The 25,741-nt window shown below is 58.5% G+C and overlaps 1 protein-coding gene across 6 annotated transcripts in view; it reads left to right on the top strand.

Annotated features, from left to right (window-relative positions):
- Window positions 1-2,274: 2,274 nt before the first annotated feature.
- ADCYAP1R1 (ADCYAP receptor type I) overlaps window positions 2,275-25,741 on the top strand; it is a 54,863-nt gene continuing 31,396 nt past the window's right edge. For 3 of the 6 annotated variants that reach the window (XM_021078476.2, XM_021078475.2, XM_021078472.2), the window contains exons 1-3: window positions 2,275-2,514; window positions 12,664-12,802; window positions 14,294-14,399. In XM_021078476.2, the coding sequence (XP_020934135.1) occupies window positions 12,752-12,802; window positions 14,294-14,399 (157 nt within the window). In that variant the 5' untranslated portion in view covers window positions 2,275-2,514; window positions 12,664-12,751. 6 annotated transcript variants of the gene reach the window in all.

Below are 25,741 nucleotides of genomic sequence, written 5' to 3'. Positions count from 1 at the left end.
TTTCGTGCCTTGTGTAAGCCCAGGTAGGGATGGGATTAGAAGCCATCTATAAGGACTGCTAGGCTGTGCAATTCTTCAGAGAGAAAATTAGAGAGGTGTCTTCTTCAAGATCAACGAGAAAAGAGCGCCTGTTTTGGTGGGCTCTGTGTGCCTGGCTTGGAGGGCAGAGGGTAGAGCTGGATTTCCACCCCTCCTTGCCCTGTGCAGGCACCAAGGGGCCCGGAGCCCTGACTGGCCCCTAGCTGTGCTCAGCCAGGAGTCCACCCCCGGCTAGGGGCCTTGCAGCAAAGGGACAACAGGTGAAGGGAAGGGGCGTGAGCAGGGGACCGTAGGTTCATCTTTGTCCACTGGCTGCCTGGGCAGAGAGGAAGGGGGGCCCAGCCTGCTCACTGCCCACGCCAAGCATACATCCGGAACAGAAACCAGAGCAGGGGATCCAGAACCCAGAGAGAAATCTGGAGAACTGAGAGTGTGGAAGAGGGAATAAATCTGGACCTGAAAGCTGACTCAGAGCCAAAGAGACCTCATCCCGGGGCCCTGACCTTTGGACATTTCCAGGGACAGCTGGCTTGCCAGAGGTGACTCTGACTTCTCCCCTCCCTCTCCCTTCATGCTTCCCATGTCCCCTACTCCAGGCTCTCCTCCTGACTCTGAGACTCCCAGCCACCCCTCCTTCCCCGCACAGCGGTTCACAGTTTACAGAGCACTTTCACACCCAGCATCTCATTTGATCCTCAACCACACCCAGGCTGCAGGCAGATCAAGTGGGCTCCCAGGGGTTAGGGCACCAATCTGGATACAGCCAGGTCCAGAAAGAAGCCGCACCTGGGGCATATGGAGATTCCCAGGCTAGGGGTATAATCAGAGCTACCGCTGCTGGTCTATACCACAGACACAGCAATGCCAGATCCTTAACCCACTGAGCGAGGGCAGGGTTCTAAACCCGCAAGCTCATGGTTCCTAGTCAGATTCATTTCCACTGCGCCATGACAGGAACTCCTCAAGTCTCTTTCTTCTCCTTCCACCTCCTTGAGGCTTCTCAACGAGGTGGACACACCCCAAACGTGAGCCCACAGGGATGACTTGCCTAAGGAGAGACTGAGCCTGGTTGCAAAACTGTGGGTAGGGGTATGGATGAAGCTCTTAGGATGCTGGCGCCTGAGGTGGTGACCAGAAACTGCAAGCAGGGGCAGGCAGGAGCAGTGGGTTGGATGGGCAGATGCGAAGTGTTTGGCGGGTAACTGTTCTCAGCTGGGCTTTGGTCCCACCACCCACTGGCCATGTGATCTTGACCTGCTTAGTTCCCCTCCGTCGGCCTTAGTGTATTCATCTGTACGCGGAAGAGGTTGAGCAAGACTCTAAGAACCTCAGCAATAGTCATTAATTCATCAGTTAAAATCTATTACGGGTGTGTGTTCCATTCTCAACGCTGTCGTCAAGGGGTGGGGGGAGGGAGGTACTATGATTTCCACGTGCAGGTGAAGAAGCTGAGGTTCAGAGCAGTCAGGTCACCTGCCTCAGCGCGCAGAGCTGGTCCTGGCACAGCAGGGATTGGAGCCCAGGCAGTCTGACTCCAGCGCAGTATCATTCGAAGCTGCTTGAGGCCCAGGCTAAGGCACCCCCTCCTCCCTTTTCTCCCTTCTCATAGAGGCATTTTCTAGGGGATCACATTTAAGGACGTCCAAGCAAGCACTCTAAAGCTAGCTGACCTGCCCAGGCCAGGGCTGTGGGGACAAAGAAAATCCCAACGGGGGAGTCTGGGACTTGCTCCGTAAGGAAGGCTTCCTGGAGGAGGAGGACCTGGCTCTGACCGGCAGGGAATCAAGACAATTCAGAGCCTTCAGGTTCTGACCGAGTCAGGAGGATGTTGGAGGGAGAAGGAAGAGGGTTTCTCGCTCTGGGCATCCTGGGGACGGTTGAAAGGACTGCGGCGAGCCCCGGGGAAGGCCCGACTCCGAGCTTGAGCCCGGGAAGCAGGGGATTGTCGCCTCCGCAGCCTCGGCCCCAGGTCTCCGCACCGCGGCTCCCGCTCGTGTCTGCGGCGGGCGGGGTCCCGGCCTAACCCCTCCCCCGGGCGCCCATTGGCCTGCACCCCAGCCCCCAGCCCCCAGCCTGCGAAGCGAGCGGAGGGAGGCGGTGGTCCGTCGCCTCCCTCCCGCCCCCGGCCTGGCTTCGCGGCGGCGGCGGCGCCTCTCCCGCAGGGCCGACCCGGCTGGGCGGGCGCGCGGCGCGGGGCGGCCGAGGGCAGGCGGGGGGCGCCGCGCTCGGGCCCCGGGCGGAGACTGCCGGCGGCGGCGGCGGCGGCTCCAGGCGAGCGCGGTTCCCGCGTGCGCACACGCACACGCCGCCGCGCAGGGACCCACGGCCGCCGAGACCCGGGCTCTGCGAGCGGCTGGGAGCACACGCTCTCCATCCCCGGCCGGCGCGGGGCACGGACTCGCCCCCGAGCACCTTCTTCGCGGCATCTGCCCCCGGCCGACCCGCGGCCCCGAGGCGAGGCCCCGCTGGAAGCAGGTAACGGCCGCCAGGCTGCCCCTTCCCCTTCTACGCCCGGTGCGCCCTCCCCCGAATCCAGAACCTTCGCCCCTCGGGGGACCGCGGACCCCCTCCTCCAGCTCGCGGTCTCCGCAAGCTGCGTCCTCCGCTAAGAGCGGGGCCATCCTCCCGAGAATGTGAAATGAAGCCCTCTCCCGCCGCTGCTCGGGTCCTGCGCGACAGTCTGACATTCTCCCTCCGGCACCTACCGCCCCCCCAACCCTCCCAATATCTGGGATCGTGCTCCGGCCGGCGGGTCCCGGCAGCCCTCAGGGGGTGGGGTCGCCTAGCTCCCTGGAGCCCTTCCCGGTGCCATAAGCGAGGACCAGGGGGCAGGGAAGGCACTGCGGGCCGGAGAGACCCAGAGGGACCAGTCTCCCGGCTCCCAAGGTAGACGGACGCGCCTACGCGGATCCGGAAGGCGACGCTGGAGGGTCCCCAGGGGGCTGAGTACCGCAGTCCACACGGGGTTTGAGGCATGGCCAAGCGGTGTGTTGGGTAAGCGAAGTGCTGGGTAGAGGGTGGGAGTATAGGCCAGCGTAGCATGTTCCCCTGTAGTGACACCTTCTGGATTGTTCAGAAGAGGTTCGTCTCTCGGTTTCCCGAGGAGCAGAGGGGCTTGGGTCAGAATGCCTGGGCTTTGGTGGTCCCGCGAGGAAATGCCCCACGGGGGCGGGTGGGAGAAACGCGCGGGTTTCCCGGGCCTGAAGTGGGTCCGACCGAGACCCCTGCCCGCTGCCTTTAAAGGCACAGGCTTCCAGGGCAGCTGTGGGAGACAGGGGCCCACATCCTCGGTGGGCAGGACTTTTGCAGGGGGAATGCCAGAAGGGACCAGGGTGCCAGTGGATGAAGTTACACTGTCAGGAGGGAGCTCAGCCCAAACTGCATTTGATGTGGAGCTGGGCGTGGACGCTCATCCCCGGAGGGGCTCAGACCCCCTTTGAAAGCTGCTGGGGGAGGGATGGGGGACCCTTGCTAATTCTCCAGACCCCTTCTGTGCTTTTTAGTGCAGGTGAATCCGTCTCCTTTTCTTTGCTCCCCTAGCCTCCCTCTCACTCCGAAGAAAAGACATAGTATTTGGTGAGCAGTCCTGCATGGGGGTGACAGTCTGTGGAGGGCAGCCTGCCTTGGGACCCTCTTGGGCAGAGGCAGGCAGACATCCTGAAGGTAGGCTAGAGGCTTTTGACTGGCTGCGGGCTTCCGAAGGGGATGAAAAACTATGTATGAGCCTTGGCGAGGGCACAGCAGCACCCGGATTTTCTCAGAAGGCCGGGCTGTCTTGGTGCTGGGTTGGCAGAACCCCCAGTCCCCAGGCGAGTCTGACCTTGGGGAGGACAAGCAGAGGTGCCAGTCTGAACACAAGCCAGCATTTGAATGTACAGATTAGAACACACTGGGCCGGGCCCTGGCCAGATCTTCCAGCCAATCCATCAACAAGTGTGTGTGTGGCGACCAGGGAGGCAGACCCGGTGCCTCCCCTCTCCCTCCATGGGTAGTTCATCCGTGATTCCGTGTCTGGGCCAAGACCCTATGACTCTGCCCCTGCGGCAGTGAGGGGGGAATCTGCAGGAAGCCTCTTGAAGGACACTTTCCTACATGCTAAGGACTAATCAAGCTAGAGGATGCATTAAGGTCCAGTTTTGTGTAAGGTTCAGGCTGGCAGGGGGTTGATTAGAGAAACACTCTGCAAGCCATTCTTTTTCATGAAGCCACCTCTCTGTGCCATGCTCCTACTTTGGGACACTGCCTCAGTGTTTGTTGCCTAAACAAGGCAGAATGGGTGTTTACAGATCAGTATATGCACCTCAGAGGCCAGGCAAGACAAGCACTGAGGCCACAAGGAGGCTTTCTTCCTGGTGATGTGGCCTCAGGTTCAGTATCCCAGGTCGCTAGCCTCCCAGGGATGAGGACTTCATTGACTCCGGGCTGGCCCTGTTAAGCAGAGGACACCTTGTGCTGCCTGCCAGAGGGCAGAGCCACAGTGTGCCAAGCACAGAGCACGAGCTCAGCTCAGTGCCAGGAAGGCCTTGGTTTCCCAAGAGCCGCCCAGTGTGGTGCTGACACCTGGGGTGATGGCAGGTTTCCTGTCCGGTGGGAGGTATATGAGTGGAGGTCCCGGGCCCCTGCCACCTTCCCATACGGATGCGGCTAGAGGCCCGGGAAGCCGCGGCCACCTCTGAATGAAGGAATCGAAGAGCCTGGGGCTGAATGGGCTGGGCCTAATGGTCCAGCTGCCTGGCAACACGCAGGCTGGAAACTCTTCAGCTGCGGCGTGTTTGTACTGAGTCCTGGATGCCGTCAGAGGCACATGGTGACAGCCTCCCCCACAGTGACACACAGGGAGTGACACACTGCTGGGGAGGCATAAAGGCGTCCATGACACCTGCCAGAGAGCTGGGGCAAACATGCGACGGCAGAGAGGCGTACGGACCTGGGGACCCTCTCACGCAGATCTGGAAACCCCTGGGTGCTCAGACGTCTGCCCAGTGAGGGGCACAGAGTCGTCCTTAATGAGTGTCCAGAGGCACATGGCGCCGAATGGACACAGTGTGTGTGTGCTGCGTGAGGCAGGAACGAGGGTTGGCAGGCTTTTTCTGAAAAGGGCCAGAGAGTAAATATTTGAGGCTCTGCTGGCCGTCCACTCGGTTGCAACTGCTTCGTTCTGCTGTCGTAGCGTAAAAGCAGCCGTAGATGGTGCTTCCGCAAAGAAGCAGGGCTGTGTTCTGATCAACTTTATTTATGGACACAAATTTGAATTTCCTACAATTTCCCTGTGTCATGAAATATGAGTCTTTTCATTTTTTTCTGGACCATTTCAAAATGTAAAAACCATTTTTGGCTCGCTGGCTGTACAAAAATAGGTGACGGGCTCGATCGGACCTGCTGGACGTCAACCCTCGGGCCGCAGGTTAGCGAAGAGAGTGGTTCAAGAGGTGGCAGCAGGGAGGGGCTTAGTCCTGGGGACCCAAGCTGCCCTGGGGGCCCTGGGGTGCTTCCCTCCACCCTGCTTAGAGCTCAGGGCGCCCATCTGAAATGCCCGGCCTCAGCACCCCACCCCGGGCCAGGCCTCTGCTGTGTTGCTGTGATAAATGTCCCAGCTAAGGACACCTGGAGACAAAACCCATGCCTGAGAATGAAAGGCCATCACATCGCTGAGCTCACCAGGCAGGTTCTGAGCCCCGTTCCTTTTGCCCAGGTGTATGCCCGCCTCTACCAGGAGGGCAGCTGCGGGGAAACCTGGACAGGTCCCCTGGTTTCTAGATGAGACTTCAGACTCACAAAGAGCAAGATGGGGCCTGAAATAGCTCAGGCAGGAGTGAGGGGCTTCTCGTCTAGGGCTGATAGTTCTCAGAGGTGTAAAGACAGGGGAAGTGGGTGCAACCAGGGTGGGCTTCCTGGAGGTGGTTGTAGGAGGTCAGGTTGGCTTTGAGGGATACCCGGGTGCTCTCACCCCAGCTCCATGCATTGCCTTAGCTGTTCTCACCTCACCCCTTTGACAGATAGATGGGCACCACAGGGGGTGGCTGAGACCAAAGCCATACACTCCTTTGTGGGCACCTCCAAACGTCCCAGCTCTGAGTTAAGGCTGTGGTGAACCAGGTCCTGCTTTCAGTGTGTTCCCCTTCCTGCCGTTTCCCCGAGGGCTGGGCCAGGGCAACTGTCCTTTCCTGTCTCCCCAAGTCTCTGGATTCTGTCCCCCTCCTTCCATTCCAGCTCTGCTGCCCCACCCAGGCCCCCGTCCCTCTACCTTGAACCCAGGAGATGGCCTCACTGTGGGTCTTCTGCCTGTACTGTTCTCCTTCCACTCAGCCTTATGAGGATGGTTCCCCTGAAAGGGAAGCTCATCACGTCTCCCCGCTGCTTAAAACTCCTCAGAGCCCCTGGGTCCCTGGCACGTGCAGACCAGCACCAGCCTCCACCCTCTGGTCCATGCCCGCCTCCCGATATCCTTCTGGATCTCTGGACATCCCGGAGTCACCCGCCATGCATTCCTCAGAGGGTTTTGGGCCCCACCGCCGCCCTGCCTGTGCCAGGTGTTGGGATGCCTGTGATCAGAGCTGACCCGCACCACCCTGCCTGTGCCAGGTGTTGGGATGCCTGTGATCAGAGCTGACCCGCACTTCCTGGGACTCACACCTGCTCCGGAGAGCGGGCCGGCTGCTTAACCAGGGTCAGGTGGGGCGAGATGCCCTCCCTCCCATCTCACCCTGAGCCTCAGCCTCCACCTACGAGGTGCTCGCTCAACCCTCCACATGCCTGTGCCTGCTTCCTGTTCCCCCACCTCCCTGCCTGCCATCACTGCCTGTCTTCCTCACGCTTTTCCTTTCTTGTTGCTTCTTTTTCTTCCTTCCCATTCTTCTCTCCTCTTCCTTTTCCTGGTCCTGGCGGCCTGGCCCTGACAAAGGACTCCCAGGACCCCTACAGGGTAGGAGATGTGCCTGGACTAGCCAGTGTGGGAGGACATTGGCTGTGACCTTGGGAAAGGCTCCAGGTCTCTTTGGGCCTCAAACCCTCCACTGTGAAATGGGCCATTGCTGCCGAGGTGTGTGTGTGCCCAGCCTTTCCCTGCCCTGAGCCCGGGTTCCCTGTGTGTAAAATGCAGGGCCTGGGGGGAGTCGTCAGAGGGGGACCCTTCTGGAGCCCTGGCTTCTGTCACCTGCTGTGCACAGGACTCTGGTGGTCAGGCTCTGAAAGGGGAACCTTTAAACTCTCGAGAAGAGCAGCAGCATTAATTCTTAACCCATCCATTGCCAGGACACCCCTCGCTTCAGCATCAGGCTGTGACCTTTGTAAGCTCTGATCTTATTGAGGAGGAAAGAGTTGCTGGAGGTTCCTCTTCTCTCCCAGAAACAGGAAGGTTCCCTACCTTTGAGGGGAGAGTGGAGGGGGCGGTGTTTCATCTTCCAGCCTTCCCTCTGCTCCTCCTGTGACAGGGAGGAGGAAGCAGGGGGGTGGGGTGCTCGGGTTTCATTAATAAAGGGAGCATGTGTAGAGCCAGGGAGGTGAATGATCCACTTTCCCTGGGTCGTCTTTGGTTTGGTGTCTAGCTGGCCACTGCTCCCTGATGGGGAGGGATGCTGGGCGGCCAAAGGAGGCCAGCAGGAGATGCCCCCAGCTCCACGAGGGCAGAAGAGGGGCCCATGGAGAGACAGGGTAAGGTGCTGCCCTCCCACTGTGGGGGCTTCCAGGAGCCAAAGGAACCTGTTTTGCTCAGAGCCAGCCTGGAAAGAGGAGGTGGTAAAAAGACCTCAAAGCTTCCCCCAAGGGCCCTGGACTAGTCACGGGGGGCGGGGGGGAGGTGAGCCCCCCACCCAGGAGCTGGGCGCCTGTCAGCTGGGGTGCTGCCGAAAGGGTCCTGCAGCGTGTGGGGCAGTGAGGGAGGTGGCCGCAGGGTCTCCGAGTCCCCTCCCACTCCGTGCGGTGAGTCACCACTGGCTCCGGTGTGCTGACTGATGACGCTGTCTTCCTGTGTGCCTGGAGCGGTGGCTCACTGGAGGACACCGCTGCTCTTTGCATTCCTGCTCGGGGCCAGTCGCCGGGCTTATAGGGCCTGAGGAGGGCAAGCCCTCCGGAGTCTGCCAGGGAGATCAGACTCCCCTGTAGTCCAGGTATCTGTCACAGATCCATTCCTGCCACGCAGGGCTCCAGGACTGTCCCCGTGTGACCTTAGGAAGCATCTCCCCAACTCTGCCTCAGTTTCTCCACTGGAAACTCGGGACTGTGGGGAGGTGGCCTTTAAAGCTCCTTTCACATCTGAAATGCTATGTCTGTAATTAACTCTTCCTGAGGCGGGTGCCCCAGAGACACGTGGGTGGAGGGGTAGCAGAGGGCCTGACCTGTCGCTAGGGATGTCAGCAGGATTACTAACAGGGCACCAGTGGACTCTGAGCTGGTCTTCCTTTTATCAGGAACAGAAGTGCAGGAGCACGGGGGTGATGAGCACCGGCTTTGGAGCCAGACTCCTTGGGTTCCCTTCCCAGCTCTACTACATGCTTGCTTGCTGTGTGACCTTGGGGAAGTTGCTTAGCCTCTCTGTGCCCCTGTCATTTCAGCTATAGCCTGAGGATAATGCTAGTAACACCTGCATAGGTTTTGGGCAGCTGAAGTCAATACATGTTTACTGTTTGAAGGAGTACATGGCACATATCAAGTGGTTAATAAATGTCCACCATTAGCAAATAAAAGGGCAGCAGGCCTGGTGTCCCCACTTTGCATATGACAGAAGGCTTATGGGGGTGGAGGTGACAGGAAGAAGAAAGCTGAACACAAAGTGGTAAGAGAATACTAATTGTTAACACACGTGTCGCCGGTATTGGGAGCCAGGCTGTACTCGACACTCTAGAGTTTACTTCGTAAACTGCTTGATGCCTCACGGTGATGTCTTTGAAGTACGTGTGTGTTGCTCCTAGTCCATTGTTCGTGTAATCACACTGAGGCCCAGAAGAGTTAAAGGGCTTGCCTGAGGCCTTTAGCTTGAAATTCTAGCAAAATGGTCCCTGAGTCTACCACGCCAGATGCCAGGAGATAGAGTTTGATTGTTCTCAGATCCCTTGCAAAAGCCAGTTTCTCTCAGCAAAGCTTGGACTGGGGGTGCAGGGGCGGGGAGGGAGCTCACCCCTGGGAATATGGGTGACAAGGTCCTCCTGAGCCGCAGTCCCTCCTTGGGGAGGGGAGAGTCCGCCCCCAGGCCGCCTGACCCTCAGGAGGGTCACTGGCACCTTGGGGAAGCCGGAGGAGGGAGGCGCCTGGGCCTGGGAGCCGTGGACAAGGCTGGAGGGGCAGGCCCAGGGGACACATCTCAGAGGGCTGTCCTGGGACAGAGGAGCCACACAACTGGTCGAGAGGTGTGTGAGGTTTGGGGCGGGTGGCCTCAGACGGTAAACTCTGAGCTTTTTCTAGCAGGGGTGGTGCATGGTGGCCTCCGGGCAGGGGTGGGGGGAAGAGTGGGGGTGGGGGAGGGTCGATGTTGGGGGCTGAGGTCCTGGAAAGGCTGCAGGAGGTGGTCCCTGAGGTTCCCAACTGAGGTCAGGGTGGGCAGGTCGCGGCCGGGACCTCTTGGCGAGTAGGTGTCTGTGGCTCATTGGGCAGAGGCCGGGCTGTAGTTGAGGAAGGTGAATGAGAGAAGCAAAAGGAACCTGGGTCTGGCTCTGGAGGAGGCCTCGTGCTGAGAGTGCCCCGGCCTCTCCCCCGGTGGCTCTGGGCTCGGGGGTCACTTCTCTCCTGGTTCACATCATTGTTTGAGCAACCCGGTGACAAAGCAGAGAGCTGGGGGGTGGTCAGGCTGGGGCCTCTGCTCCAGCTCATTTTAATCCACTTTGGGGATAAACATTTGGAAAGACTGTGTGTGTGTGTGTGTGCGCGCGCGCCTGCTTGTGCGCGTGTGTGTATGCGTGAGCTCGTGTGTGTGTGTGTGTGTGTGTGTGGACCTGCATCCTCATCTGAATCCACAGAGATCTAATGGCCTCTAAACATCCGAGTGCCTCTGCAGGAGGGGTGTGTGTACAGTGACGTGCACCCATCATCTCATAAACACACCTGAAGATCTAACTCGCCGCGTGACGCACCTGCACGTGCCTGTGCTCTGTGAGCCCGCCTCTGCCTTCTGTGCAGGAGTCCGGGAGCGGGGGTGGTTGTCTTTGGTCCCTGAAGGCCTTTCCACCTCTGTGTATTCCACATCTGTGAGTGTGTGTGTGTGTGTGTGTAAGTATGAGAGAGTGCACGTGTGCTCCGGTCTTCCTCTGCTTGCCCTCCAGAGCCCTGGCAGCTGGGCAGGCCACCAGTGCTTCCAGCCCAGGTTGAGGACGGGGCTAGGAGGTCAGAGGGTGTTTTGGGTCCTGAGTCAGGGCTCCGGGGAGTCTCCATTGGCGGAGGCCCGGTCCTGAAGGACGGTGGTGTCCTGAGCCCGACGGGCTCTGATGTCCTCTCTGAGTGCCCTTCCCAGGCCTCTTCCTCCAGGGAGCTTGCTTTGTGCCCCAGGGCAGAGGTCTCTTCTAAGAGACACAGACAGTGGCTGGCTGACATTCGTGGTGGCCCCTTGCTGGGAGCCCAGGGAGACAGCCCCCAGGAGGGAGCACTGCGTGTCCACTTAGTGACACAGGCCATGCCCCCTTTCCCTCCTCTGGCTTGGTCTGGGCCCGGCCGGCCAGGAGGCGTGCCAGGGAGGGAGCCGAGATGAGGAGATGGTCACCTTTTCTATGAAAGCTGAGAACCGCTGAAGCAAAGGTCTCGACTGCGACCGAGCGCTGGGGACGGAGCCCGGACCCAGGCCGCAGGCTGCAGCTGCTTGCGCCCTTGCCCGGAGGGTTGGAGGAGGTGCGGGGGCCCCCCAGCATTGTCATGGCCTCCCTGACCTCTGACCACACTAGCCTTGAGCTTGACCTTGTCCTGCGTTCAGAGGAGTCAGCCCAGATCTCAGAGGCCTTCTGCCTCGTGGTCACTTCTCTATTCTTCAGCCTCTAGCATCTGCTGGGGAGCCGTGGGTCAGGCACGCCTCTCTAGGGAGGGAGCATCAGCTCTGCACACAGGGCCTTGGCCTCCCCAAGGATAATGGAGATGACTGACCACCCTGGGGACCATCGGTGCCAGGTCATGCCAGAGGCAGCTGGTGGCCACAGGGGTGTGGAGGGTCCTGGGAGGCGGTGCAGAGGCTGGAGCCTATGCTTGGGGTGCTGGGGCCGGTGCTTCCCCAGCCTGCCCATTCCTTCCTGAGCATCAGGGGAGAGGTGGGCCAGCATCCCCATGGGCCCCTGGGCTTCTCAGAACATCTCTCAGGGGTACCGAGGCATCTTAGCATCTCCAAGGGTCCTAAGCAGGGGGTAGATAAAACAGGACCCCCTTTCCTGCAGCTGATCTTCTTTCTCCTTTTTCGAGTACTTGTTTGTCACCAGATGGAGCCTGGAGAAGCAGGGAGAGAGGGAGGGAGGCGTGGGGAGGCAGAGGTCTGGGGCACACAGGGCCTGGAATAATGGTGGGCCTGTTCTCAGTGGGGGCTGCACAGAGACTCATGGTTGGGATGCAGTCCCCATGGGCCTCTTGAACTAGGCATCTGTGGGCTAGTGGTGGCCTCGACATGGGCCTACTCAATCTTGTAAATAATAACCTAAGAGTAGTAATAATTTTTTAATTACTGTGTCGTATTTCATTGTATGGCTACACAGGGGCCTATGAACGGTGCCTGCCTGATGGATGGTTGGCTGCCCCATTTTTTGCAGTGGATGCTATTTTAAATGATGCTGCAGTGAACATCCCTGCATGTGCTTCTTTTGGTACAAGTGCAAACATCTCGCTGGGACGGCTTCCTCAATGCGGAATTGCTGGCTTGAAGGGAACGTGCATTAAGGATCAACATTAGAAGCAGACCGGACTCTTCTTCTGGGCATGTGCCGGGGCTCCCGCAGCCTCCTCCCCTGCCTCCCTGAGCCCTGCCCGGTCCCAGAAGCCACCCCAGTCCTCCAGGACCTCCCCACTTGGGGCTCCTGTGGCTCCACGCACGTCTTCTGCAGCAGTCCCTGTTTTTGTTGTCTCGTTGGTAAAGGCTTTATCTGGAAGGCCAGTGGACTGAGAAAGGGGGAATGAGGCTGTTTGCTGGGGACCAGGCTCTGCGGCTGGAACAAAGTGGCCCTCGATGAGGAATTGAGTTAGAAGGGCAGCTGCTTCTATTAGGGATCAAATGAGCAGGGTGTGGTGGTGAGGGGAGAGCAGCAGGGGTGGTACGTGATGCAGAGGTGGCACATGTCACTGTCACTCGCATTCCATAGGTGGGAACTGCATCACATGCCCACACCTGAGAGCAGGAGGGACCTGGAAATGTCCTCACCAGCTACCACTAAAACTCTGCTGTTGTGGAACGAGATCTGGGGAGACAGTCTGGTACAGAGGAGAAAGCCTTCTAGATCATTCTCTCAGTGGTCTGATGGAGGCCTGAGCCAGTGTGTTCCCTGCTATATCCCCAGTGCCTGGCACTGAGTAGGTGCTCGGCAGATGCTTGTGGGGTAGAAGGATAAAGAACAGCACAGACAAAGGCGCAGAAGGGCGGGGGGGTTACCCTTAGAGGCTTTGCTGCAGCGAGGGGGCTGCCCCTCCTCTGCTGCTAGGCCCACAGGATTCATACCTTTCCTTTCTTTCCAGTCTGTGGACACCTGGGGCTGAGCAGCGGCTGCTCCAGTGAGAGGCGGGTGGCACGAGCCTGAGCCTTCCTCCTGGGCTGAGAAGCGTCATGGCCAGCATCGTGCAGGCCTCCCTGGCTGCTCTCCTCCTGCTGCCTATGGTAAGGGCCCAGGACCCTCCCCTCCACAACCAGCTGGAGCCCCAGGCTCACCTGAGCTCCCATCCCAGACAACCCGTGTCTTTTGTGTACTCTCAGCCAAGCCCAGTGCACATGGCTGGTGTCTCTGCCAGCATCCCCACTGGACCATCCAGAGCCTTTGTGTGAATCAGAAAGGGTTCTCCTTCCCCAAGACTCTGTGCTTGACCCTGATTTGACCTACACAATTTACACACCTATTATGATAGTAACATGTGTGGCAGCCTTTAGAGGTGTGCAGTATACAACCTGCTCAACTGTATGCAGGGGCCCTGGTCAGGGCTGCAGAAGGCTCTTTTGATCCTGGTCCCCAGCACACTAGCTTCTGCCAGGTTAGAGCTCAGAAACCTGCTCTCTGCTCATGTCTCTTGCTGAGCAAGGCGGAGGCGGGTGGAGGGTTCCCCGGCCCCTGCTCCTTAATCAGGGAATTCCCACCAGCAGGGGATGCAGCAGTCTTCAGAGCCCTGGAAGCCAGTCCTGCCTCTGTCCTGCCTTACTGTGTGACCACCGGCCAGCCTGTCCCTGTCCCTTTCCCTGGAATCTTCCTGCACATCTGTGAACAATCAGAGCTAGGCTGGATCTCTGAGCACTGCTCAGATGCTTTGTGCCTGCCAGCATATCCTACGGAGCCAACCTGCCCTGGAGTTTTGAGTTGATGTGACAGCATTAGGACACAGTTGTCACGATAGCATGTCTGGGCTTTGGAGTTACTTGGTCCTACACTTACATCCAGTATCTGCCACTAACTGGCTATGTGACCTTGGACAGGAGTTGTTTAACTTCTCTGAGCCTCGGGTTCCTCTTTTGTAAAACAGGGCAGGAGTAAATGGGAAGGGCTAGTAGGCCCCCTGCAGGGCTGCCACAGCTCCTTTGCCTGCGGCTCCTGGGCCCTGGAGGAGAGAGAGGATGTATGCTCTCAGCCCCCCCGCCCCCCCACCTCCCCCCCCAAAATGCAGTCATAGTCTCGTGGTCTCTGGAGCTGGACTGCCTGGGTTTGAATCCTGGCTGCACAGTCTCTAAGCTGTGCAACTCTAGGCAAGTTACTTAACATCTCTGTGCTTAGGTTTCACACCTGTAGACTGGGAAATGGTAAAAATAGTGCCTGCTTTGTGGTACTCTCGATACACGCACACACACACATGCACGCATGTGCACGACGGTAATGTGTGCATGTAGCACTGTATTATATATGTTTCCTAATGTTATTTTAAGATGTGGAAACTGACCCGGGAGTAGGTGGGATCTGCCCAGCTCACACATTGAGTTAGTGAAGGGGCAGAGCCCTCATGACATCTGGGACAAAGTGGCTGCAGGACTCTGCTGGCTCCGAGACCTCTGTCACTATCCTCTTCCTGCTTCTTCCTCCACCCCACTGTCCCCGGGGCTCAGGTAGCAGGGCTTATGGATGAACCTCTCTGCCCTCTCCCACCATCCATTCTGCATGTCCCCCCGCAGGCCGCCGCCATGCACTCTGACTGCATCTTCAAGAAGGAACAAGCCATGTGCCTGGAGAAGATCCAGCGGGCAAATGACCTGATGGGCTTGAACGACTCTTCCCCAGGTAAGGAGAGTGGCGGGAAGCTCACAGAATCCCCAGCACATCCCGTCCAGTCTTTAGAACTGGGGTCCAGTCTCTGGCCTCCTGTAGAAAGTGCTGGAGGGTGCAGGTCCCTGGGTCCTTCAGAAGGCCCTTTGGGATGAGATAGCCCTGGTTTTGCTCTGGGCAGTGACTCAGAGTTTGCCTTCCTTGGGGACAGCCTGGTGCCTCCCTCTGGAATGGGCTACTCTGGGTGACGGAAGCAGCTGCCTCCATTCCCTTGGGGGCTGGGATAGAGCTGGTGTCTGGGCAGTGGCTGTCAGAGAGCTTGTTAGTAGGCAGCCTGGGCCTGGTGGCAGCAGGGACACAGCTGTTGCTGGTGGCTGAGCTGGAGAGCACCTGGTCAACCCAGGGCATGAGCTGTGGGATCGTTCCTACCTCTTCTCACTCCCTCGGGAGGCAGAGACCGAGGCAGCAGCAGGAACCCGTCCTGTGCAGACAGGTGCAGGGCTTCTCCCAGGACTGTTGTTAGCACGGTGGGCGGGGTGGGGCTGGGAATGCTGTTTCCCTGTGTTGGGAGGGGCTGTGCACTGCAGGGCATTTAACAGCGGCCTCAGCTCTCCCATTAGATGCCCATCACGCCCCCTGATCTCGGTGACAGCCCCAAATGCTTCACAGCATTTCCAGATGTCTTAGGGGAGTGGCCTGGCCATTTCAGTGGTCCCGTGTAACCCCTTTCCTCCTGACTCCCCCTGTGTGGATGGATGCTGCTGAGGCCCCTCAGCTTCCTGACTCTCCAGGGCTGGGGGTCTGCGGGGGAAGTGGGGATTTGGGGGGAGTGGGCCTCACTGAAGGACTCGCCAGACTCTCTCATCCCTTGGTCACTGGAGGGTGGGGCTCCCTGCCCAGCCCAGGGGGATCCACTTTTCCCTCCAGTATTCCCCATTTACAGAGAGCTCTTCTGAGCACCATCGGTTTAAATACTTGATTAGTCTGCAGCCCAGTTAAATGTAACGGTCCCTCTGGACCAGGCTCCCCAGCCAGTCAGCTCGGCGACCATTACCTGTCAATGGCATCCCTCCCGGCCACGCTGGCCTTTCCCTCCAGCCCAGCTCTTGCTCAGCCCTAACTGAGGCCAAAAGTGGATTCTAGGTCTCACCAGCCATTGAGACCAAGACTGGGGTCCAGGTTGCAGGAGACTGAGAGAGTAGCTGGTCCAGGCCTCTCGTCTTGGGGCTGGAAGTGGAACCCTGAGACCGGACCTGCAGGTGAGCCATGTGCAGGTGAATTGTACCTGTGGAACCCGGGGTGGGAGAGACAAGAAGCCCCGCCCACAGGGGCATCCTGGCAGAAGCTGAGCTTGAAAGCCTGAGTGAAGCAGCTGGATGCCACCCCGGAAGGGGCAGGCCAGCGCTGGGAGGGGCTGTCACCCTCAGCGTGCCTCGGAGGGGACGAAGGGAATTCTCTGAGGAAGGGTCTCATGGCGAAGGTGCTGTTTAAATTAGATCCTCGGTCCTCAAACTTGGCTCAATGTCAGAATCATCAGGGAACTTTTAGAAAAATCTACCCAATGCACAGTCCAAACCAGTTACCCCAAAACCTCAGTCCATCATAGGCTCCGTGATTTTTAAAGGCTCCTCGGCGATTCTGATGAGAAGCTAGGCTGAGAACCCCTGGGTTAGGCTCTCGGATGGAGCAGGCCCTTGGCAGCAGCTAAGAGCTGAGGGATGGGTGACTGGGGAGAACATTCTAGGCTGAGGGAACCACAGCAGCAAGAGGCTGGTGGGGGAGGGGAGCGAGTGTCTCCGTGTCTAGACCCTGAATTGGCGTTGGCAGGGCTGGGCCAGAGGGAGGTGCAGCGTAGGGCCCAGGAGCACGTATCTGGGTGTTGGGTGTCCACTGCCACTGGAGTTGGAGGTAGGAGGTTAAGTTGCTAGTAAGTCACTGCCAGGAAGGGTGGAGCCTGGATGTGCCTTTGATGGTTCCAGATTTTTGCTCTTAACCACTAGACTGCATTGCGGCTCAGAACGAAGGAAGGAGATAGCCTCCACCCCCCACGCCAGCCCCGCTTTCGCCCTGGCTGCAGTGAAAGGTCACAGGGCAGAGGAAGTTGAAACGAGGCTGGAGAGAGAGGATTTGGGAGGGAAGGGCCTTCCACATGCCCCCAGAGGCCTGCACTTTTCTTGGCTACAAAAGGCCAGAGGGCATTTGTGTTTCTAAGGGCCTGGGGTGGCTTGAGGCCTTAGCCTCCAGTAACCTGCTGAGCCTCGTGGCCCCAGGCCCAGCTCCAGCTTTGTAGAAGGAGAGGGGAGGTTGAGGAGGGTCTGGGGGGCTTACTTCAGGCCTGCAGGTGGCAGGGGCTCTTTCCCACAGGCTGAGGTTAGAGGAGCCTCATGGTGAGGGGACTTGAGAGCAGGGGGCATCTGGGGGCCCTCCAGCGCAGAAGTTCTGGGGGATGTTGGCTGTGCTCTCAGCTGTCAGGGGAGGGTGGCTGGGCCCCAACACTGGCCTAAGGCTGGGTCCATGGGCATCCTCGGCTTCAGATTCAAAAGGCTTGTGACGTATGGGCAGCGATCTGGTCCCATGGCTCTGAGAGCCTCTGGGGGTGTTTGAAAATGCAGGTGGTTGGGCCCTCCCCACACCAATGTGATCGGTATTTGGGTGGCTGGGTGGCAGGGGCAGGGGCGGTGGCGGTGGCGGGGGGCTTGTATGTATTAAGAGCCTCCAGACGATTCTAAAGTGTATCCAACTTTGAGAGACACTGATTTGGCCAGAGACTAGCATCCGCCAGGGAACTCATGTCAACTCGGTGGGAGAGAAGCCCCCAGGGTCCAGGCAAACCTGGCTGGGAGCCAGGAGTCCAATCCAACTACAACTGAGAATCAGAAGCTGTGCATTATGGTCTTAGTGTCTGAGCTGGGGTGAATTGAGAGAGGCCAGCCCTCCTGCTGCACACCCTTCTCTGCACCTGCCCTGCCCTTCTGTCCCAAGCACATGTGCCATGCACAGAACACTAGCCAGGGGTCAGCCATTGTCGCTGAAACACAAAAGAAAATCTGTCAGCTTGTTCCAGGGACTGAGTGTGAATTTACAGCAATGCTCTTTGTGTGTGTGTGTGTGTGTGTGTGTGTGTGTGTGTGTGTGTGTACACATACATATAGTCCTTATCTGTCCCCATGAGCTTTTAAATCCAGTAAAGCGAGTGCATTGGAATGAGGACAGTGATCGGTCAGAGGGGAGTTGTGTCTGTGGCATGTGTGTATAGTTGGGGTGGAGGGGTGTCTTCCAAGAGGGCACCTGCGTCCCCCCAAATCCTTATCCCTCACTGGTCCTGGGACCTCCACCCCGAAAAAAGAACAAGGGATGGAAGCCAAGGCACAGACAGAAGCTGGGGAGTGTCACCGGAGCTCCGTAGGCAGCTGAAGGGGGTAGAAAATATAGGTTTAACTAACTAACCAACTAAGAAAATACAGGTAAAATAATGGACAGTGAAAGCCAGCTTTCTGTCTGCGTGGTTTTGGCCACAGTATCCTTGGCAGGTTTTAAAGATGTTGATTGGGACTGTGGCTGAGGCAATACATTTAGCGGTTTTGTCCCTCATTCCAGACCCCTGAATGCTCAGTGAAACTTGAGACAGCACCAAGGCCGGCTCCGTCATGTGACGCACGGAGAGGCTGAGGCCAGGGGTGGCCGGCACTAGCCAAGTCCCACCGAGGACCGGAGCCAGCTCTGGTCTGCTGTCCCATCCAGGGAGTGTCCTTTGTGCCACGGTGCTCTTATGCCCAGAGACAGGGAGAAGGGATTTCTGTGCGTGGGAGATGGCATCTCCACTCTGGAGCATCCTGGGGCCCACGCAGGGCACAGGACTGCCTGCTGGGATGCTTTGTGCTCTTGGCTCAGCCCAGGCGGCCAGCCTGCCCAGGGTAAGCCCGGCCAAGCACCTCCTATTTGTGGGGCTGTGGGCTTGCTTCAGCCTGGAGGCTTCCCTGCATTTAAGTGGGCTAGTGACTCCCACAGTAGGTCCCCGCCTCATACTCTGGAGAAGACGGGAGAGGAAGGCCTGCTGCGGCCTTGGCAGGGGCAGGAGGGAAGACAAGAAAGCCTGCTCATTGCAATTCTGACCCAGCCTCCGGGGCCGGCCCTGGGTACAGAGTGCGTGTCCCAGCCCCCACCTCCACCCTCATCAGAAGAGGCCTGGAGGAGGGAGGGGGACCGCTGCGAGGCTGGGCCCAGGCTCCCCATCCTTGAAGGGAGATCGGCTTCTTGTCTACACCTCCCAGCTGCCCTGAGACGGAACAGAACCCCAGCGTGGGGAAGGAGAGGGGCCTGCGGGAACCCTGGCTCTGAGCAACTCATTTCCCAGATCTGACAAAGGGTACTGTTTCTGTCCAAACCTGTTTCCCTTTAGTTCTGTAATTCTCAGACTTGAGCCTGCATGGGAACCTTCCGGAAGGCTTGGTAAAACCCAGACTGCTGGACGCAGCCCCTGAGTTTCTGATTTTTGTGGTCCAGGTGCAGCCTGAGCATCTGCATCCCTGGCCGGCTCCCAGGGGCGGGCGTCCCGCTCTGGGGTCTGTGCCTTGAGAACCACTGACGTCCAAAGGGAGGGCTGCCTCTTTAGTCCTCTCTCTGCCCGCCTCGCACCGAAGTCACAGCTGGCTCTCATTTTATGGGTCAGAAACATTGGCCATAAAGTAAATTTCAGTAAATGGAATCATTTTTTACCCTTGAACTGCATGCTGAAAGGTGAGGCGTGTTCTAACAGTACCCAGGCGTTCTCGGGCAGCTTCTCAGAGGGAGGACTGCGCCTTTGTCTGAGTCCCCTTAGCGCCCCTGGTCTCATGGGTTTTGAACACTGTGTGGAGCTGGACAGAATCATCACCATGACAACCCGAGATTAGCTCCTGATTTTGTTCCATTCGAGGCTAATGGCTCTTGCATCCTCTGTCCGTTCAACCTGCCAGAGTGGGCTTTGCCCCTCCTGCTGTCACAAGGCACTGCCTCTCCTTGGCTGCTTTGTGGCTAAGTGTCTCAGCGGGAGCAGCCCCGGCCCAGCCCTCTGCCCGGCAGCACCCCCGCCACCCCCGGGGCCTGAATTCCTAAGTTCCATTGAGGCCTCCGGGAGGGACTGGCTGAGCCAGGAGGGCCAGGCAGGCTTCTTGTGGAATTGGGCCACAAGAGGAGGTGACTGGGGGGGCTTGGGGGGTGTCAGAGTGGAGAGGTCTCCCCGGGAGGGGACCCATTCCGAGTTGCTCTGCACGGGGGAACCTTCCTGACCTCGCGGCAGCGTCCGATGCACTTGATCGTTTCTTCCTTGAAGCAGGCTTTCCTGCTGCCGTGTCACCCACCTCTCCTGGCTTTCCCTGCCTTTCTGGGCAGCCCTCCTCAGTCTTCTCTGCTGGCTCCTCTTCTGAGATCCCTCTCACGGGCGGTAGCATCACGGTCACGGCCCAACATAGCACCCCTGTACTGAGCACCCCACATTCTCCTTCCCTAGTTTTCACATCCCTTCCGAGTGCCAGACTTTCCTCCAGCTGCGCGTGTGAAATCCAGCTCCGCTTGGCTCTTTGCATCATCTCAGACGGAACATACCCCAGAGGACACGCTTGAGTTCCATCACGCCGCATTCCCTCTGCCACGTGCTTCTCACCCCGACGTCCCCGCGCTGGCGAATGGCTCAGCCCCTCAGACCCAGGTGCCATCCCTGGTGCCTGGGTCCCCATCACTAGTCAGGGCAGCCTCGAGCGTGCTGCGGTAACAAATGGGCCTTATCGTCTCAGAGACTTGGCGCCGTAACCTTTGTCTCTTAACACACGTCCCAGGCCAGTGTGGCTGGCGGAGGTGAGAGGTGGGGTTTGAGTCCGTCCTGTTCTCCGAGCCCCAGGCTCCTTTCACCTAGAAGCACTGCCGCTCCTGACGTGAGGCCTCCAAGGCTGCTGCGGAGGAGGGGGGAGAGCAGCGCCGGGTCTGTGACGGATGTCTGCGTCCAGGTTGTCACTTCCTCCCACTTTCCGTGGGCGAGTGTTCAGTCACGGGAGAGGGGTGAGCACCGGCGCTCTCGGGCACACTCGCCCGTCTGTCCCCAAGCCCTCTCAGTCCTGCCTCCAGACTCTCCTTCACAGACGCCTCTCCATCTCGTCTGCCACGGGCTCCACGTTGAGCCCCTCCACCTTCCCCTGGACGCCGGCCACATCCCGGCGACGTGTCTCCATGTTTGCCTTCCTGCTCTTGAAATATGTGACCTTCCCCCACAGCGGAATCTGATCATAGGACACCTTGTCTTAAAACCGGTGTGTGGGAGGCCGAACGATGTCCCCACAAAGATGCCCACGTCCTCATCCCCAGAGCCGGTGAATGTGTGGCCTTAAGTGGTAAAAGGGCCTTAGGAGGTATAATTAAGATTCTTAAGATGCGGAGAGTATGCGGGATCATTCTGATGGCTCCAGTGTAGTCACAACCATCCTTACAAGTGAAAGGAGGTGGCAGGAGCCAGAGAACAAGAGAGATTTGAGGAGGTGGTGCTACTGGCTTGGAGGATGGAGAAGGGGGCTGTGGGGAGGCGGAGGGGGGGGGGTCTCCCGAATCCGGAAAAGATTCAGATTCTCTCCTCCTGCCTCCAGAAGAAATGCTGACACCTTGATTTTGGCCCAGGGAGACCCACTGCAGGTTTCTGACCTCCAGAATGATAAGAAATTGGGTCATGTTAAGCCCCGACGTTTGCTTTGTTTTAGCTGCAGCAGGAACGTAGTACCCCCTGCGAGGTCTTCTCTTAGCGTTTGACGTTAAATCCAGACTCAGTCCAGACTCTAAGCTCTTTGCGGGCAGAGACCAGGGCTTATTCACGCCAGGGTTGCGCTTCGGGGTCTGCCTCATAATAGGCCCTTGATATTTCTTGACTAAATGAGTGAAGAAGAGGAGGAGATGGGGAAGGAGAATAAAGGTAAAGGAGGGATGGGGAGGGGAGAAAGGCTGCTTGACATCTTCCAGCCCCAGCCGAGCAAAGCGCTGTTGGGACTGGTGTCGGAAACAGATGGGGACAGAGGGGCTGCAGGTGTCCTGTGGGCGTGGAAGGAAAGTGAATCGCTGTCCTTAGAAAAACCCAGGGTGCGCTCTCAGAACCTACATCCTGTCCTTGTCTCCCTAGAAGGCGATCCTGGGGGGATTCAGCTCCAAGGCTCTGAAGACCAGAGCAGACCCTACCAGGAGGGGAGAGGAGACACCCCATGTCTCTTCCCAACTGGGCCAGGCTGGGGGTGATAACTGCAGGACAGAGGAGCACAGGGTGTCCTGGGAAGCCCCCAGGAGGGGCCCCGAGTCTCCTGTGACCCCATGGATACAGGCCAGAGGGAGTGGGTGAATGGCTGAGAGCTCCCGATGGGGTCAGGGACCTTGTCCCCAAAGCAAAACTACTCCTCTGCTCACATTTCTGACGGTGAATGTGTGGGTGCACCACACCGAGTAATTCTCATTCGCTGCGGCCCCCACTGCAGTCCCCATCATTTAATTCAGTGCTGACACGAACCATCAGGAGTTATTAGTGCAGACACTGCAAGTTAAGGGTCAGTTTCACCAGACTGGTCTCCCATTACAGAGGCCAGTTGCACCTCATGGCTGCCCAGGTACCGACACTTCAGTCTGATGTGGGTACAAATCAGGGGTTCCCCTGGCCTCCTCCTCAGGCTCAATAATTTGCTCTGGTGGCTCACAAAGTTCAGGGGAACTCCTTTCCCAGTTTCCTATAGAAGATTTTAAAGGTTACAGATGCCCAGATGAAGAGGAACAGAGGGTGAGGTCCAGAGACTCTCCAAGTCTCTATGGAGTTGGGATGGCACCACCCTCCTGCCACATGGGTGTGTTTGCCAGCCCCCGAAGCTCTCCAAAACCCTTGCTTAGGAGTTTTATGGAGGTTCCATTAGGTGTGCATGATTGATTAAAGCATTGGCCCTTGGTGAGTAACTGCAATTCCAGCCCCCTCTCTGCTCCTTCAGGGTTGAGAGGTGGGGCTGCAAGTTCCAGTTCCCTAGTCACTTAGACCGTTGGGCAGGGGACCAGCCCCTATCTGTCCTCCAAGAGTCACTTCATTAGCAGAAACCGAGGTGTGGCCAAAAGGGCGTTATGAATAACAAAAGGCCTCTGACACCATCGCTCAGGATGTGCCCAGGGTTTTAGGAATCTGGGATGAAGACTGACTACATAGCTTTGATTATATCACAATATCACAGTCTCCTAAACCCAGACACTGGAATCGGGCCCTGGAGTTTTGGGTCCTGGATTTAGGCTTCCTACCTGCCCTGGTGCTCCAGGAATTGCTCCTGGGACCTTTGTCTATGAAGGGGACTCGAGCTGGGAACCAGGAGGACCTCCAGAGTGTGGCAGGCCGTGGGGCGGGGTGATGGGACCTTGGCAGATGCCCCTGCAGGAAGCTGGTCCCAGCAGTGGGGCAGGGAAGACAACCCTAGCCTCCCAGCCATCCTTCTGGGTGCCAGCAGGTCCCTGGTGAATCTCTCCCAGATTTGAGCTCTAGTCACTCAGAGTTGCGAGCACCCTCAGAGACACCCAGCCCTCCCTGTGCACAGAGGGAAACCGAGTCAGGCCAGAGGGGCTGGAACCTGCCAGAACCATGCAGCGAGCCCTTGGCAGGGCTCGGGTCTGTGGCTGCCTTGCCGACGTGGAGGGGCCCTCAGCCTTTCCCTCCCGCTGCTTTCCAGCACCAACATCTTACGTGTGTTTTCTCCACTCCTGGCCCTGGGCTCGACGGGCCCTGGCACATGGTGGATGCTCAGTAAATAGTCGTTAAGAGGATGGATCCCTGCCCTGCCTCCACACCCCTGACCTTCAACCTGGAGCCCTTCCCCCACTGCGTCATCCCCACCTGAGCCCCGCATCCCTCCCTGCCCCTCAGCCCTCCTGACTGTGCTCGCGCCATCTAAGGTGTCCTGGGCCTCAGGAACGTCAGCTGGCACTAGCAGCTGGCTGTGCCAGGGCCTAGTGTTCCACATTAAGGGAACATCTGTTGGCTGGGGCTCTCAGGGCATGGGCCAGGCACGGCCGCGCTCCACAGCCATTCCATGGTCAGCATGGGCCACGGCGGCCAAAGATGTCCTGTTAGGTCCCTTTCAAGGACACGTTGTCGTGATCATCCGCAGGCCAGTTAGAGTCCTGCCGTCACGGGTGGACAGGAATCATCAGTGACAGGCCGGGGACCCAGCCCCCTCCATGTGGCCCCCCAGCGTCTTTGTCATCTTGGTTCCTGGTCCTCCGAGCCTCCTGTGGCACTTCTGGCTCCCAGACTCACTCGGGAGCAGGGTTCTCTAGGCTGATGTGACCGCATGTGAACTCTGAAGTAGCCAGGGCCGAGCTCTGAGAGAGGGAGGGAGTTCTGCCCCTGGGCGCTCTGGGTGCCTGCGGGTCCACACAGCATCCAAAACGGGCCCCAGCAGAGAGGCTGTGGGCTCACGAGGCCCGCCCCCGGCCCCCATCCCTGCCCAGCGCCTGCCCGGGCTTCCTCTGGGTCTGTCTCTGGTCCTCCGCTGGCCTCTCTCCTCACCTTTAGGGCTCTGTTTCATCTCTCTGCCTGGGGCTCTCTCGGGGGAATGGTTTGCACCTAATTGAAGTAATGAAGTTAATGCTAAGAACAAGGGCACCTGCACTGAGCCTTCCCACCGCTCTCCTGAGAGCTTTGCACGTGTAAACTCGGGAATCCTCCCAGAGGCCCGTGGGCTGGGACCCGCTCTGGCTGTCCCTTGCCTGACAGAGAATCCTTCTCCAAAGCCCTCATGTATAAGACCGCCCAGCAGAACGTGGTCCCTTTCCTGAGCCTCTGCTCCCGGGCCCGCCCCGCGGCTGCCTCCCTTCTCTGCCTTTCCCCGCTCGTGGTTACATCACTACGCACGTCCTCGACGTTCCTGGAAGATGTGGGGTTCCCTGCTCTGTGCTCCTCTCACGTCCTTCTCTTGGGTGAACGCTCATCCCCCAGCCTCACCTGCAGCCCCTGTGCCAGGCTTTAGGTTCTGTGTTAGGGAGCTGAGGTGATAGCACTGCCAGATCCTAGTGGTGGCTGCGTGACCCTGCCAGGTCGTCCTTTGCGGGGACTCACAGTCCCAGGTGTGGGGCGGGGTGCAGCTGTAACCACAGCCCGGGGGGAAGGTGGTTAGCCTTTAGCCAGTGGGGCATCAGGGAGGGAAACCAGGGCACAGATTCCACAAATACTTGGAGGGCAAACAGCAGGACTTGCTCACCGACTGGGTATGGAGCGTGAAGAAGAAGCAGACAAAGCAAGGATGACTCCAGGGCTCTGGGGGGGACCGAGACAGGAGATTGGGTTTGTAGAAGATGCCGAGCTGAGCCTTGGGCACGCCGCGCATGGGTTGTCTTGGGCCTTTTAAGGCAGGGCTCTCCAGCGGGCACTGGCTATGGGAGGCAGCCCTCAGGTTGTGCAGGAGACGGGGTTGGGAGTTGCCTGTGTAATTCTGTCCTCAAGTCCATGACCCCAGCGATCCCATCGGAGGTGAGTGGGGCAAGGGGCCAAGGGCAGGGCAGATGCCAGCACCCGCGTTCCGTCAGGGTGGGCAGGGCAGGGCCCAGCCAGTAAGGAAGAAGAGGTTGCTGATGGGGAGGCGAGAGGCATCTCAGTGGAGTCAGGTGGCGTCCGACGAGGGGAGGGGAGGGGAGGAGGTGGCAACAGGAGCGTAGAGAACTCCCACCGCAGAGGAGCGGCAGGGGCTGGAAAGAGGAGTCAGAGGGGCCGCCAAGCCCCCTTACATCTGAAAATCTGATTGTCAAGCTTTACCCCTTCGTCTATCTCACAGTTCATATCCAAGGAGTCACCAGTCTTAATAATTGTTTTTTAAATAGATTTTTAATTTTTTGTTATAGTTGATTTACAATGTCATGCCAATTTCTGCTGTAAAGCTGATTCCTAAACAGCTCTCAGTTTGTCCTGGTGCCTCTCCATCCCTCAGTGCTCAGCTGATCCGACGTGCCCCCCGCTCCACTGCAGTGGCCTCTGAGGCGGTCCCAGCCTCCTACCACTTCATGCTCTGAATCCTTTCATAGTTCGGGGCCTTGGCTGTGCAGACCTCTGCCTGGCTCTCCATGCGGCCAATTTGTGCTCCTCCTTCAGGTCCCAGCTCCGTGCCATCTCCCTGCTCCTGACCTGCCTTGAAAGACGGGGCTGGGGGTGGGGGGCGGAGCAGCATCCTCAGGCCAGCCTGTTCCTGCCCCTCCTCCAGGGGGGAGCACCCACTGAGGAGGCCCGTCTAAAGCTGTTGCCACAGTGATGCGGAACCTGGGGACGTGGGGAAGCTGGTGCAGCGAGCCTGTGCGTGTGGGTGGGGCTGGGGGTGGGGTGCTGGACGCCCTGTCAC

The sequence above is a fragment of the Sus scrofa genome, chromosome 18 (genome assembly GCF_054392235.1).
Source record: "Sus scrofa isolate SSC_HxYL_T2T_F1_AM1 chromosome 18, Sscrofa_HxYL_maternal_Yorkshire_Landrace_v2.0, whole genome shotgun sequence".
In the NCBI taxonomy this organism is placed as follows: domain Eukaryota; kingdom Metazoa; phylum Chordata; class Mammalia; order Artiodactyla; family Suidae; genus Sus; species Sus scrofa.
This window is presented reverse-complemented; position numbering and strand designations above follow the sequence as displayed.